At 46.2% G+C, this 15784-nt stretch overlaps 1 protein-coding gene across 5 annotated transcripts in view; it reads left to right on the top strand.

Annotated features, from left to right (window-relative positions):
- Positions 1-15385: 15385 nt before the first annotated feature.
- Positions 15386-15784, top strand: part of SEPTIN11 (septin 11) — a 101517-nt gene continuing 101118 nt past the window's right edge. For 4 of the 5 annotated variants that reach the window (XR_013990468.1, XR_013990469.1, XM_081020961.1 and 1 more), the window contains exon 1: positions 15386-15651. Coding sequence is in view for 2 of the 5 variants with exons in the window: in XM_081020961.1 (XP_080877087.1) it covers positions 15625-15651 (27 nt within the window). In the remaining 3 variants the exon portion in view is untranslated. The remainder of the gene's footprint in view (positions 15652-15784) is intronic. The other variant, XR_013990470.1, reaches the window with a different exon arrangement.

Genomic DNA, 15784 nt, shown 5'->3' with positions numbered 1-15784 from the left:
TCACAAAGAGTCGGACACGACTAAACGACTAAACAACAACAACATTGAATATTGCTTTCATTTTATGGATCAGTGGTCTTGTTAGATAGTAAAATCCATGTTAAATTGCTGTTTTAGGGGTTGTTTTTAAAAGTCTGAAACAGATTAATCTGTTTTGCATTACTTTCTTTGGGAAAGCGTGCCTTGGTTTTGGAACGCTTTGGTTTTGGAACGGACTTCTGGAACGGAATAAGTTTTCTTGAAAAATAGCACTGAGTTAGATCATATAAAAACTGGAAAGAACCCAGACAAAATTTCTTTTACTTGCACACCTTCCCATAATGTGTCAGCAAATCAAATTTGCATTCTGCTCCCCTCCGCTCTACCGAGTCACTGCTCAAATTGTTGCAGCAAAAACCAAGATATGAATAACTCGGCATGTTGCAATTATACTAACGCTGAGGTCCTTGGAGAGAAGGCCAGTTACAAATGCGATAAATCAACGAAGTAACAAAAAGTTACAGCGCAAGCCTAACTACGTCTACTCAGAAGCAAGTCCTGTTGAATTCAAAGGGCTTGCTCCCAGGTAACTTGAGGTTAGGATTGCAAGCACTTTGACTCTCCTTCCAATAAAATAACAGTTGGCACTTTGCCTTACAGTACTATAGACAGTGTTGCTTCTCGCTGTTGGAGCTGCAACTTCTACTGTAGCAACTAGAAGTCTGCCACCTCCTCTCTGGGTGTTATGCACAAAGGCTAGTGTTACAATTATATTTATTTTAAGTTTCTGTTAACAGTTGCCAGGCCAAGCCTGAACAGCAATGGCCTACTCCTCCCCTTGCCGATTTATCTGATAGGCATTGTCTTAGCTCCTTCCAGGATCCAGCACTAATTCACAGAACTGAAAGGTAATTTTAGGGCATGTTGCACCTGGGCACGTGGCAAAGTGGTCCTCTGTCTATTCCATCACCCCCCAGCCAGATCAGTTTTCAGCATGAGGGCAAGGTAATGTTTGCAGCACACCTTTTCGCACGCTGAAAAATGATCTGGCTGCATAAGGGAGCTGTTGGATAACAGCCTGCCATCTGGTCCACCAAAAGGAGCAATAAACTTCCCACATGGCCAGGATGCTTTTTATACTTTGCTTGTTTATTTCAGAAATATATCCCTTGCATTCCCGGAATGCAGATGGGTGAATTGCCAGGGCTAAGCCAGTCTTCAGGAAAGGGCTACAGAGGCAAAACAACACCACCACCACCACTGGTGAAAAGTATGCATTTGCCATCTTGATCTCTCCCCCCCTTCATAATAAATTTCATTCAATTTTGAAAACTTATAAACACATTAACTTCACATTCAATACACGTTTTCTTCTAAAATTACCTCTGTGGTGTTTTTATCCCCACCCATAACATCCTACAATATATGTCAAACTTTATCTAATAAGTATTTCCTATTTTACATTTATTGTCCTTCTCAATCTGCTGCTTATAATTCAAATCCTTCCCCCTGATTTCATTTGATCGCAGATCTTTCTCAAATATTCCAAACCACCTTGATCTATTTTTAGATGCCCAAGCAAAAATAAAAAATACAAATTCATTTTTAATCAGGCTTTTGGCCCTTCATTTGGAGGGTTTTATGTGTTTGCGCCCCCTTTTAATGTGGTTGGGATGTGTTCAGCCTGCCTTTTATATTATTTTATGATTTATTGTTTCATAAAATTTATACACCCCTTGATTGGGAAAAAAAGCTCAATAAAATTATCAATAAGAAAAGTTAATCAGAATTTAAGACCTTTGGAAAGTTAAAATAAATAAAATAATAAATACAGATTAAACTTGCACCAACTTTCTAAATATCTGGGTAGGCTTGTCTAAAGAAAAATGGTTTTAGCAGATGCTGAAAAGAGTACAGTGGTACCTTGGGTTACATACGCTTCAGGTTACAGATGCTTCAAGTTACAGACTCTGTTGACCCAGAAATAGTGCTTCAGGTTAAGAACTTTGCTTCAGGATAAGAACAGAAATTGTGCTCCGGCGGTGCGGCAGCAGAAGGAGGCCCCATTAGCTAAAGTGGTGCTTCAGGTTAAGAACAGTTTCAGGTTAAGAACGGACCTCCAGAATGAATTAAGTACTTAACCCGAAGTACCACTGTACAGTGATGGCACCTGCCTGATGTCAATAGATGCTGCCACACTAAAAGACTAAGCTCTTACAAATGCAGAATGAGTATTTTGTGGCACCAGTAATAGTGCCAAATTCTGCTAATTGAAGTCGTCAAGCGGGTATGTTTGACATAAGGCGATGCAGGTAATCTTGCCCCAAGCTGTTAAGGGTTTTATATGCTAATAGTAACACCTTGAACATTCCCGGATTTACGTATAAGCTAAACAAGCTATAGCTTAGCGCCCCACTCTCATGGGGGCCCCCAAAAAAATTAAAGGGAAAAAACAGGATGTACATTTCCAAAAATAAGATAAAAAACAAATAAAATAAAACCTACATACAGAAACAGTGTTTTGCGTTGTGTTGGCTCCTATGATGTAAATCAGGGGTCAGCAAACTTTTTCATCAGGGGGCCAGTCCACTGTCCCTCAGACCATGTGGGGGGCCAGACTATATTTTGGAAAGGAAAAAAAAAGAACAAATTCCTATGCCCCACAAATAACCCAGAGATGCATTTTAAATGAAAGCACACATTCTACTCATGTAAAAACACCAGGCAGGCCCCACAACCCAGAGATGCATTTTAAATAAAAGGACAAATTCTACTCATGTAAAAACACGCTGATTCCCGGACCGTCCGCGGGCCGGATTGAGAAGGCAATTGGGCCGGATCCGGCCCCCGGGCCTTAGTTTGCCTACCCATGATGTAAGTCATGGGTCCCGCCTGCTAGCCTGCTCCCTAAAATATCACTGGTTTGCTCGTTTCTATATACAGGGTGCCTACATTCTGCATGGACTGGCTGCAAATGGCTTTAGATACCTATTAATCAATTACCATATGGCATATATTCAACACAAAAAACAGCAACAATTTGTTGTTGACAAAGGACAGCTGGACATATAAAGGGCTACCTTCAGTAGCTTAGGGCCTCATCAAACCTAAATCCAGCCCTGACCTTGAACATAGCCCAATCAGGGACTGGGCAGAGGAGGAATAGTGGAGCCCGTCTGCCCAGCCCGACCCTTCCAGATAAGAAGGAGACAGTCTTTAGAAATCATTCCAGACCCCCCCCCCCTTCCAGAACCCAGCGAGCATTGAAAGCAGGAGAGCAGAGAGAGCAGAGGCAGAGGGCACTTCTCATAATGATGACGGAGAGATGAAGGGGGTGGAGACTCACTTGGGGCAATGGCATTATTTCAAGAGGTTGCATTTCCAAGCATCTCTCTGTGAATATTGAATAAAAAGCAGTTGGTAATAACTTTTCCTTGTCTTATCCGTTCCTGGCAACCTGCTGTGTTGGTTGGATCCACTGCCGCCTGACACCCAATAGCAAACTGGCAACCAGGGCAGATCTCTGAGAACAGGTGTTAGTTAGATCAGGCATAGGCAAACTCAGCCCTCCAGATGTTTTGGGACTACAACTCCCATCATCCCTGACCACTGGTTCTGTTAGCTAGGGATGATGGGAGTTGTAGTCCCAAAACATCTGGAGGGCCGAGTTTGCCTATGCCTGTGCTAGATGCTGACAAGGCCTCACTCTGGTCAGCAATTGTGCTGAAGCACTCTGTTCTAATTGCAACTTCTAGATCAAGTGCATGTTATTGTTAGGGTTTTAGATTCGGGACTCAGCTACATTAGTAAAGAAAAAAGCGTTTTAAATGCGTTATAACACTGTGGCACCAGATGGCGCTGTGGGGTCCTATCTTTTGGCAATGTGATTTCCCATTCTGAGGTTTAACAACACGTTTTTGTGTTTTTTCTGTGTCTAGATCGAGCCTTGATTTTTAATGTTGGCACTATTTTGTTTTTGTTTTTTAATGTTCGTACATTGTTTTGGGTCAAACTTGCATTGGTTCCAATTTTATCTGGATTAATTTTCAGGCCAGCTAGAAATCGCTATGTGGGCAACACGACTCTGACAGCAAGGGAGGACAAGTTCATGCTCTTGAAAAGTCCCACTGCCTGTTACTCTGCTGCATTGCGTAGCTCCAATAATAGCTATTAATCATCAGATGACTCCTGCTTTGACATCGTAATCCTGTATTTATGACATCTATATGTTGCCATGGATATTGCTGAGACCGAAGCCAAGAGAGCATGTAATGACTTAATTGGAGGATCAAAGAGATGACAAAATATGAGGATAAATACAATATTTAGGCTAAATATGTTAGGCGTGTATAAGTGGACACATTATTTCAGCTGTCAGTTTAATAGGTTTAAGGCTGAGCAGGATCTATGGGTGTCAATAAACAATTTTTAAAAAGTAAGTAATGAAGAAAGGAGATTCACTTATTTATATGTCCATTTATGCTATGCACAACTTTGTTTCTTGTACATTACCTTTTTATCACAATTATAATTTTAATTGTGCCTTTTGGAATGTCCTTTGCAAGGGATTTTTTAAGGTAGAGCAAGACTATTGGTGCTGCTGTTGTTTCCTTGCCTCTACCCTAAGGTTCCAGAGCAGGTTACAACACTAAAACACGACATTAAAGGTAAAGAGACCCCGGACCATTAGGTCCAGTCGAGGACGACTCTGGGGTTGCGGTGCTCATCTCACTTTATTGGCCGAGGGAGCCGGCGTACAGCTTCCGGGTCATGTGGCCAGCATGACTAAGCCGTTTCTGGCGAACCAGAGCAGTGCACGGAAACGCCGTTTACCTTCCCACTGGAGCGGTACCTATTTATCTACTTGCACTTCATGCTTTCGAACTGCTAGGTTGGCAGGAGCAGGGACCGAGCAACGGGAGCTCACCCCGTCGCGGGGATTCGAACCGCCGACCTTCTCATCGGCAAGCCCTAGGCTCTGTGGTTTAACCCACAGCGCCACCCGTGTCCATTTTAAACATGACATTAAAAACTGTTTAAAATAACTTGCAATCACTAAAAGAAGGTGGGTGATTAAAATCTACACCTCAGAGGTGTCCTATGCCCAGTCTTTATGGAGTACAGTGGTACCTCTAGATGCGAATGGGATCCGTTCCAGAGCCCCGTTCGCATCTAGAGGTAAACATATCTAGCGACGGCATGTCTGCACACGCACGCATCGCTTTTCGCCACTTCTGCGCATGCGCGTGACATTTTGAGCATCTGCGCATGCGCAAGCGGCGAAACCCGGAAGTAACACACTCCATTACTTCCGAGTTGCCGTGGAGCGCAACTCGAATGCACTCAGCTTGAAGCAAATTTAACCTGAGGTATTTGTTCTGATATATTCTGGAGGTAACTGCTATCCTTGCTAGCAAATGTGGGGGAACTGAGTGAGAATGGTTAAGCAAAGTGGGGGTCAGGTTTAGCGTGCTTTAGCAAGCAATCCTTCTTCCTAGGTAACTGTGGGAATTGTAGTTCTGTGAGGGTGATAGGATTCTCAACACTGTTAACAAACCACAATTCCCAGCATTCTTTGGGGGGGGAACCACGATTGTTTACAGTGGTGAAAAGTGCTTGAAATGAATAATGTGGTTAATCCCATAATGTTTTTGGTAACTGTCCAGACAGAGTTAGCCCTGCTGTGAACTAGAAGCAATGAGCATGTATAAACCACTGACACAGGCATAACAATTTTGCAGCTTAAGTCCTAAAATAATAAATGCTTTCTGGCAGGGCTGCAATTAGCATTCGTTCCCCAAACATGCAATTTTAAAACGTGATTTACTGTCCTGAGACCATTTCTGAATTCCAACCAGAAATAGTTGATTAACCTGTTTGGCCATAAAATGTCCCAGAGGACGCTCAGTGCAGGTAAGATGAACTTTAAGCCATTTTGTGGATGCACAAACAGGGTAACCGCTGTCTCCCCGGCCCCAATATATGGTTATGCCACCAAGACCATATAACACAAGTCTTGGAAGACCTACATTGGCTCCCAGTACATTTCCGAGCACAATTCAAAGTTGTTGCTGACCTTTAAAGCCCTCAACGGCCTCGGCCCAGTATACCTGAAGGAGCATCTCCACCCCCATCATTCAGCCTAGACACTTAGGTCCAGCTCCGAGGGCCTTCTGGCAGTTCCCTCACTGCAAGAAGTGAGGTTACAGGGAACCAGGCAGAGGGCCTTCTCAGCAGTGGCACCCACCCTGTGGAACACCCTCCCATCAGATGTCAAAGGGATAAACAACTACCTGACATTTAGAAGACATCTGAAGGCATCTGGATAGCTCCCCTGTTTAGGGAAGTTTTAATGTTTGATGTTTTATCGTGTTTTTAATATTCTGTTGGGAGCTTTCAGGATATGTACCACGGTGACCCAGAAGTAACGGAACAGGTTACTTCCGGATTTTGCCGCTCACGCATGCACAGATGCTCAAAATTACCATACTTCATGCACATGCACAGAAGCGGTGAATTATGACCCGCGCACGTGGAGACGTGGGGTGCGTTCTGCTCAGGTTGCGAACGGGGCTCCGGAACGGATCCCATTCGCAACCAGAGGTACCACTGTAATAATAATAAAATTATTATTTTTAACATCATCATCATATTTATGCCCCACTCATCTGGCTGGGTTTCCCCAGCCACTCTGGGCAGCTCCCGGCAGAATAGTAAAAGCATGACAAAATGTCTAGCATCAAAAACTTCCCTGTTTATTTCCTTGACATCTGAAGGGAATGTGTTCCACAGGGGAGGGTGCCACTCCTGTGGTTTCCTGTGGTTTATGAAACCTGCATTAGAAATCTGGAGGATCTTGGATTTGCCAACCCAGATTGAAAGGTGAACTCTTTTCTTATGTTTTGTTGATCTGCTCCACAGTAAGTGACTTCAAAACTTGTCACTTTCATTACCCGTGGCAATTTGCTGTTTGCTAGGATGGATCACCTAATCTGTATCTGCTTTAAAATGCTGCAGGGATAATCAATAATGATATTTTACAGATGGAGATGGGGGTGGGATTTAGGACTCCTTTGCACTTATTCTGCCATGCCTAGAAAACATGGGTTGGAGCAGTTTTCTGCTTGACCCACACTTTGTACAAATGGGTCTGAGTGATTCTCCCTGTGCCCCACTCCTTTCCAATGGAAAGCCTGCTCTTAAGCAATAGATTGGAACAAATAGTAATTTGGGGGGGAAACTGAATTTCCGTTGGCTCTGGTTAAGTGCTAGAGAGCGGTTTCCCCCAGGAAAAAACAGTGAGAGATTGAGAAAAGCACTTTGTAACATCAGAAACTGCCTTAGACATTTTAAAATAAAAAAAATCCTTCCAGTAGCACCTTTAAGACCAACTAAGTTAGTTCTTGGTATGAGCTTTCGTGTGCAAGCACACTTCTTCAGATACACTGAAACAGAAGTTGCCAGATCCTTCTATATAGTGAGAAGGTGGGGAGGGGTATTACTCAGAAGGGTGGTGGGAATGGGAGATTGGCAGATAGCTGAGATGAGCCTGCTGACGACTCTTAACGACTGTAATAGGTCTTACAGGAAAAGGCAAGGGGTGAGAAGGTGAGAAATGGCTTAGTCATGTATAATGGGATAAGAATCCAATGTCTTTGTTCAAACCAGGTCTCTCCATTGGAGAGACATTGGATTCTTATCCCATTATACATGACTAAGCCATTTCTCACCTTCTCACCCCTTGCCTTTTCCTGTAAGACCTATTACAGTCGTTAAGAGTCGTCAGCAGGCTCATCTCAGCTATCTGCCAATCTCCCATTCCCACCACCCTTCTGAGTAATACCCCTCCCCACCTTCTCACTTTCCTGTAAGACCTATTACAGTCGTTAAGAGTCGTCAGCAGGCTCATCTCAGCTATCTGCCAATCTCCCATTCCCACCACCCTTCTGAGTAATACCCCTCCCCACCTTCTCACTATATAGAAGGATCTGGCAACTTCTGTTTCAGTGTATCTGAAGAAGTGTGCTTGCACACGAAAGCTCATACCAAGAACTAACTTAGTTGGTCTTAAAGGTGCTACTGGAAGGATTTTTTTTATTTTGACTATGGCAGACCAACACGGCTACCTATCTGTAATTAGACATTTTAGTCCACCTAGTTCTGCATGGTCTATGGCAGGGGTTAGGAACCTTAAGCCCAGGGCCAAATGCAGCCCATCAGCCCTATTTGGCCCTCAGAACTCTCTCCAGGCCACACCCCTTCACCCTTGGCCACATTTCATCAATGGCCCTTGCTTTGCATCCAGTTTGTTTGCCCAAAATGGGCAGTACTGCCCCCCTCACCAGAGGGCAGTAGGATTACCTAGGTGCTAAGAGGCAAGGGGGTGCCAGGGGGCAATGGAAGTAGACGTGACTATAAGACTTTGAAAAGCTGGCACCTCCTGGATCAAGTTCATCAGTTTGGTTGAATCAATTAAACCAAATGGTTTAAATTGGATTTTGAATTAATGTGCAATTAATTGTTACTGTTTTGAATTTTATTGTGTTGCTATTGTCCTTGATGGATCATGCAAACCGCTATTTGTAATTATGCTTTTAATGGGGTAGTGGGCACACTGGGAGTGGGTGGGTTTATGGAACCAAGCAGACAGTGGCCCAAACGGGTTCAGAAACAGTTGCACTAGGGTGCTAGATGCACCAGTGATCTGGTTTGGTAGAGGTCCGCTTCCTGTGTTCCTAATGGCAGGCAGCGGCGGATGGGGGTGGATATAGCTGTAAAAGGCTATATCCTTTGCTGCAGGTTGTTTGAGCTCCTACCAGGTGATCTTAATTGGCTCAGACGGAGAGTGGTATCTTCAAGGCATAGTGATGGGAAATGGGGAGTGCGCTGTGCTTAGCAAGAATCGGTCAGCAGGCTTGCCACTCACTGTGCCTGGGCCCTGAGGCTCTGCCTCAGTCTGATGAAAGCGCAGAAACCAGCACTTTGATGTGCAGGAGGTTTTAAGAACCTAGGAAGCTGCCCTTTGTACCTGAAGAAGCATCTCCACCCCCATTGTTCAGCCTGGACACTGAGGTCCAGCTCTGAGGGCTTTCTGGCAATTCCCTCACTGAGAGAAGTGGGGTTACAGGGTATCAGGCAGAGGGCCTTCTCAGTAGTCATGCCCTCCCATCAGATGTCAAGGAAATATACAACTATCTTAGAAGACAGTTTAGAAGAAGTTTTTAATGTTTTATGTTTTAATATGGTTTTATAATTGGGAACCCACCCAGAGTGGCTGGGGCAACCCAGTCAGATGGGCAACATTATTATTATCATTATTATTATGATGCCAAGTTAGCTCAGTATTGCCTACCTTGACTGGTAGTGGCGCTCCCAGCCATACCTAGAGACATTGGGGATTCAAAATGAGACCTTCTGCATTCAAAGTAGATGTTCCATATATGTATGTGTAAATAGACCGTATAGACTGCAGTCTCCTTTGTGCCTCGTTTCCAAAAGGAAACACAAACCTGGACTTAGCGCATGGAATATCTCACCACTTGGAGATTGGGATGGATTAGCTTGCAACAGTATTCAGCCAAAGTCACCTGCAAATTGAACTGCTGTCCAACATGCAAGAGCAGGCCAGGTTGAGTCACAGGGCTGATCCAAATGTGGCCTGGTTTTCTCATGGTATGCTTGCATCCTTCTGTCTTCTTCTGGGATCAATAGTTTCTATAAATAGCAACAACAGGAGCAACAGGATCCAGGCTGCCTGTGTCTCCGTGCCTCTTGGCAAAGACACACTATCATACCATGACTATCAGTGCTCCGATCTCTCTCTCTCTTTCTCCTGGATGAGGAAGGTCTGTATTTTTATGCAAAACTGTGCAGGGGAAAGTGCAGGGTGGAAAATGTTTCTATTTCCATTTCTCTCTTTTCTGTGCCTTCAGATGAAATGCACTTTGGAAGCCCAGCCCAGCAATACTCGGTTCCCTCCTCGCTGCCTTATTATGCAACATTAATCACAGTGAAACCTACATAAACCCTCACCCACATTATGTAATCTCCTCCACCAGACCTCATCACAGAGCCCGAGCACAGGAATTCCTCCTCTCCACCTCTGCGAGCTTATCAAGGAAACGACTGTGTGTGTTATTTCAGCAGTTGATTTCATGGGCTTCCTTTCATTTATAAATTATACAAATAAAATGCATTATGTGCATCTGTGCTCCACGGAAAGAGGAGTGAAGAGAGAGAACGAGAGACCGGTATCTTCTGCACATAAAAAGAAAATCGGAGCTCTGCTCCGGGAGAGCCCAAATTCTGCACTGAGAAAAACTGAAATTGGTTTAAATTGTGCAAAAGGAGCAAAACCGCCTGTGTAATATTTTAGGAGCATAGAAAGCTGCCTTAAACTATTTCACACTATCTGTGTCCTGGCCTGTACCACTTCCGATTGGAGATCTCTGAGGCGTTAATCACCACGCTCAATTTTCACTAAGTTGAAATCTCAGCGTAGCTTTCCTGTTTTCTTCTTGTTGCTTTTTAAGCAGCTTCAGATACTGTTGCAGAAAGCTGCTTGGAAGGGGAGAGGAAGAAAGGGGAAATAATCATGAATAGTCTAATGCTGGCAAATGCACAGGCACTGGGAAGATGCTTCAGCAGCAAAGGAATTGAGGAGATGCACAGAACTGCAGAAAAGCACCCTTTGGTTTGACCACCAGAGGGCTTCCCTGCAACAACATCTCCCATGACTCAGATGCCACAAAAATTTGATAGTCTGGTTTTAAGTGCCAAAGGACGTCTCTTTGTAGTGTTTGCTACAACAGACTAAGATGGCTACCCCTGTCTTGGAAACTTCCCCAGCGAAAACCTAGAAGAAGATAGGAAGTAAACCTCACAGAGGAGGTAGGTTCTATCAAGACAAGTTGAATTAGCATCCTAGGCAGGATGAACATTGCTTTATCAGCTCTGCTTCTGTGCAGATCCTGCTGCTGCGTTTGAAGTCTCTGTAATCATCATCAGGACTGGCAGATTAGATGTTTGTCTTGCAAATGTCCAGGAAGGGGGGTCAAAACAAAATACCAACCATCAATAAATCACATTTCAACTATCAGCAGATGAAATATATAAGAAAACTATGTTATGTGGTCTTTGTCCATGGAGTTTTCTTGGCAGGGATACTGGAGTGGCTTGCCAGTTCCTGCTCCAGGTGGATCACGTTTGGTCAAAACTCTCCACTGTGACCTGTCCATCTTGGGTGGCCCTGCATGGCATAGCTCATAGCTTCTCTGAGTTATTCAAGCCCCTTCGCCACAGCAAGGCAGTGAGACTCTTGAGAGTCCCATGGACTGCAAGAAGATCAAACCGATCCATTCTGAAGGAAATCAGCCCTGAGTGCTCACTGGAAGGACAGATCCTGAAGCTGAGGCTCCAATACTTTGGCCACCTCATGAGAGGAGAAGACTCCCTGGAAAAGACCCTGATGTTGGGAAAGATGGAGGGCACAAGAAGAAGGGGGCGACAGAGCACGAGATGATTGGACAGTGTTCTCGAAGCTACGAACATGAGTTTGACCAAACTGCGGGAGGCAGTGGAAGACAGGAGTGCCTGGCGTGCTCTGGTCCATGATGTCACGAAGAGTTGGACACAACTAAATGACTAAACAACAACAACATGTTATGTCATCAACCTCTAAATAGCAGTCATCATGTGTTCCATACCGATTAAGAGACAGAAGGCAGATTGCATCGCAAATGGGGTTTGGGTAGGACAGTGGTTCTGCTTCAGAACTTGCCTCGCAACAAACATGCATGGCAGGAAGTCAAAAGAGGGGAAAGGGTTAGTGACCTCTCTTGATTTTTCAAGTGTTGGGGAGTTAACACACCACATACAACAACTAGTTTGGATTTTAGACCGTGACCAATGAAAACTTGTTTTGTACACTATTTGTTTTCGTTTGTTTACAGCATAATAATAAATAATAATAATAATAATATCTTTATTGTCATTGCCCCCTTCGGGGACAACGAAATTACTTGACTGCTCCATAAAAACACAAATTAATCAATACAGTATAATACAGCAAGGGAGATTAGATGACTTTCAAAGTCCGGGCTTCCCATTCAGGGCCGAGATCGCTCTGGAGAAGAAGCTGTTCTTAAGACGGCTCGTTCTTGTCTTCATCGTCCTGTATCTCCGTCCCGACGGCAAGAGCTCGAAGAGACAGTGACCAGGATGCGATGGATCTTTTACTATGTCCAGTGCCTTCCTATGGCACCTTGTGGCATAAATCTGCTCTAAGGTGGAGAGTGGGCAGCCAACAATGCTCTCTGCTGCCTTAACAACCCTGCACAACCCCATCCTGTCCTGGGTAGTACAGTTTCTGTACCACACACATAAGCCATAAGTGAGCACGCTCTCAATGGCACAGTGATAGAAGGCAAGCAGCAGTTTCTGCGGAAGATGGTTTTTCCTTAGTATTCTCAAAAAGTACAGTCTCTGCTGCGCCTTCTTCACAAGCCCCCTTGTGTTGACACTCCAGGACAGATCCTCTTGTAATTCAATGCCCAAAAATCTGAACGTTGTTACCCTCTCCACACAGACCCCATCAATCAAAAGTGGCTGGACGTTGCTCTTCTGTCTCCTGAAGTCCACCACAAGCTCCTTTGTCTTCCTTGTATTTATGAGCAAGTTGTTAGCTCTGCACCACTCTGTCAGCCGCTCCACCTCCACCTATAATCCGTTTCACCCTCCCTTTCAGAGATGAGCCCAATCACGGTTGTGTCATCTGCAATGTTGCCATAGTTAGCATTTCACAGATGTGGAAACTGAGGCACACACACACAGAGAGAGAGACTCAGTGAGTCAGATGCTGAGCACAGTATCGGGATTGCAGGCCTGTCAGCAGTTTCCTTTCATGTTCCTGTAGAAGTATTTATATTCCACCCACTCACATGAAGTATAAAACCAATGCCCAATGATATATGAAATTACAATAAAATGTCAAACAGCATTGTAATCAGAAGAAATTGATGAGTTCGGCCCCAACATGCACCAAGTGTACTGCAGAGCAGCGGCAAAAAGTGGTACAGCCACACTAATTTTATTTTTGCATCCTTGGTGCTTTGCATCAAAGTAACTTGCACTGGCAATACGACATTTTGAGAATTCTTTGCAGTTGGCCATTATCAAAAAGTTAAGAAGTCATCAGCCAACAATATTTTTGGATGTGCCAGTGGAAGTGGGCAGTCAGAAAGGCCTGTCCAACCACTGGACCATCACATTATTTAGGGTTGCCATATTTCAAACAGTGAAAATCCAGACAGAAAAGTTGTTGCTGCCAACATCAGCCTGCCTAGGATGCTGGCCTAGAGGGACCTTTTGTGCAATCTAGAACGAAATTCTTTATGAAAGAGAAATAATTGTGTTTTTCTAAAATAAAAAAAGGAACGTGCTGTGAAGCTCCCAATATATGAATCTGCCTTACACCTAGGCAGACCGTTGGTCCACCACGTTCAGTATTATCTACAGCAGGCAGGGACGTACTTAGAGGTTGGGAGCCAAGGGCGCAAGACCAAATGGCACAAAATTGCGCCTCTCCACTCTGGCTCAGAGTAGCTAGGAGCCTGCCCACTGGGGCATTCCCCCGGCCGCTCTTTGCCAAGGGCGCAAGGAAATCTTCTGACACCAGGAGTTTCCAGACTGTGATCCATGACGCACCAGTGGTCTGTGATCTTCATGCTGGGGGTCCGCAGGATACCGGCATTCTAAACTAGAATACAAAAAGGGAGGTGTGAGGAGGTCAACGAAACAAGCAAATGCAAGTTAAAGATATGCGATATGGGATTTGTGTCTTTTTTTCCCTTTTTTGATTTTTTTTTATTGTATTGTTGTATTGGTTTTTATGTTTTGCGTTTTTTCTTCTTTTTATGTATTGTAGTGTTGTTGTTTTTATTTTTTATTTTCTCTGTAATTCTGAAATTATTAATAAATATTATTATTATTTTTTTAAAAAAAGGATACCGGCATTCAGTATAAGCCACCCTGCTTTTGAATGGCACCTTCCTGTTTCTTTCACTTCTCACGTTGTGCTTTCTTGTGCAACATTCACAATAGACTAGATGCCGTGGTTCCCAACATGGGGTGCACACGGGGGCAATTTGATTTTTAGGGGGGGGCAATTCGAGAATGAGTTATTCACAGTTAATGGCCTTTTAGGCTTCCTCCACATGAATAGGAGACCACTTTTTAAATCATAAGAATTACATGTCACAGGCAGAGGAGGAGCTAGCTGCTCTGGCACCCAGAGAGGCGCACATGATGTGCACCTTGGGGTGGGGTGAGCATCCCACGGGGGCGGGTCTGCAAGCACGGGGGCGCCGCCGCCCGTGGCGAGCGTCCCAGGGAGGCAGGGGGCGATGTCAACCCCCCTCGGGGATGACACCCAGGGCAGACTGTACCCCCCACATCTCCCTTCCTCCGCCAGTGGTCACGGGGGGGGGGGCATCAGGATTTTAGAGATGCTTAGGTGGTGCATGGCCAAAAAAACGATTGGAAACCACTGGACTAGAGCATGGGAAGGCAAACTAAGGCCCGGGGGCCAGAACTGGCCCAATCGGCTTCTAAACCCGGCCCGCGAATGGTCCAGGAATCAGCATGTTTTTTACATGAGTATAATGTGTCCTTTTATTTAAAATGCATCTCTGGGTTACTTGTGGGGCATAGGAATTCATTCAATTCCCCCCCCCCCTTGGCTCCCAAACTCTAGGTACGTCCCTGCCTGCTGTAGATAACACTGAACATGGTGGACCAATGGTCTGCCTAGGTGTAAGGCACAGCATCGGAAGGAAATCATTAAGCGGCTGCCAAGACCCTTAGAAATTGGTTTTGGGAGTCTTCCCACGCTGGCAGCGACCCTGCCTGGGATTGAACCCGCAGCCTTCCGCGCGCAAAGCGGACGCTCTCTGCCACTGAGCCACGGCCCCGCCTTGCCCAACTCCCACCGTCAGCAGCAGTCGAGGGGAGAGCGCGAGGTCCTTTCCCATGCCCGGCGGCGCACCCATGAAGGCTGAGGGGGGAAATTCAGCCCCCCAACACCCGCCGCGTCCCCGCGCCTGCCCGCCTGGCTCTCCCGGAGGAAAGAGCCGTCCCCGCTCGCGCGCTCTGCCCGGACGGACTCCGCCGAAGGGGCTTCCTGGCGCCAATGGCTCCTCCAGCCCCGTCGAGGGAAAGCGCCTTTCTCCCCGAGGCGCCTCCCGGCCCCCTCAGTTCTTCGCGCGCACCTTTTGGGGCAGGCGCTTCCGAGCGCGCGCGCGGCGGTCCAAAACGGGGTTGAGGGGAGCTGGGGGGGGGGGAGGCCGCCTCGCGACCCCCGCCGCCCGCGCACCCGTCCCCATTGCAGAGAGGCGCACGTCCCCACTCCAGCCACCCCTCTCGCCAGCGAATGGTCGCTTCCAACCGGGTGGCCATGTTTGCCGCTTATAATCGCGAGCGCAGGCGAAGCCAGAGGCTGCTTTTCATGCGAGCGGGGAGGGCGCTCGGGAGGAGGGGCAGCGGCAGCAGCAGCAGCAGCCGCGTCAGGCGCCGGGGAAGAAGGCGAGCAGCAGCAGCAGCAGCGGCCGGAGCCTCGTCGTCGTCGCCCTCGCCCCACTCAGCAGCAGCATGGCCGTGGCTGTGGGGAGACCCTCGGTGAGTGAGGAGGGGAGAGGAGCCCTTCCCGCGGGGGGTGTGAAGCTCCCCGGTTGGGCGGGCGTGCAGCCCATGTGCGCAGCGCCCGGGCTCGGATAACGGGGATGGGGAAGAGCGCGCCCAAGCCTCCCTT

The sequence above is a fragment of the Podarcis pityusensis genome (genome assembly GCF_964106645.2).
Source record: "Podarcis pityusensis genome assembly, chromosome: 9".
In the NCBI taxonomy this organism is placed as follows: domain Eukaryota; kingdom Metazoa; phylum Chordata; class Lepidosauria; order Squamata; family Lacertidae; genus Podarcis; species Podarcis pityusensis.
This window is presented reverse-complemented; position numbering and strand designations above follow the sequence as displayed.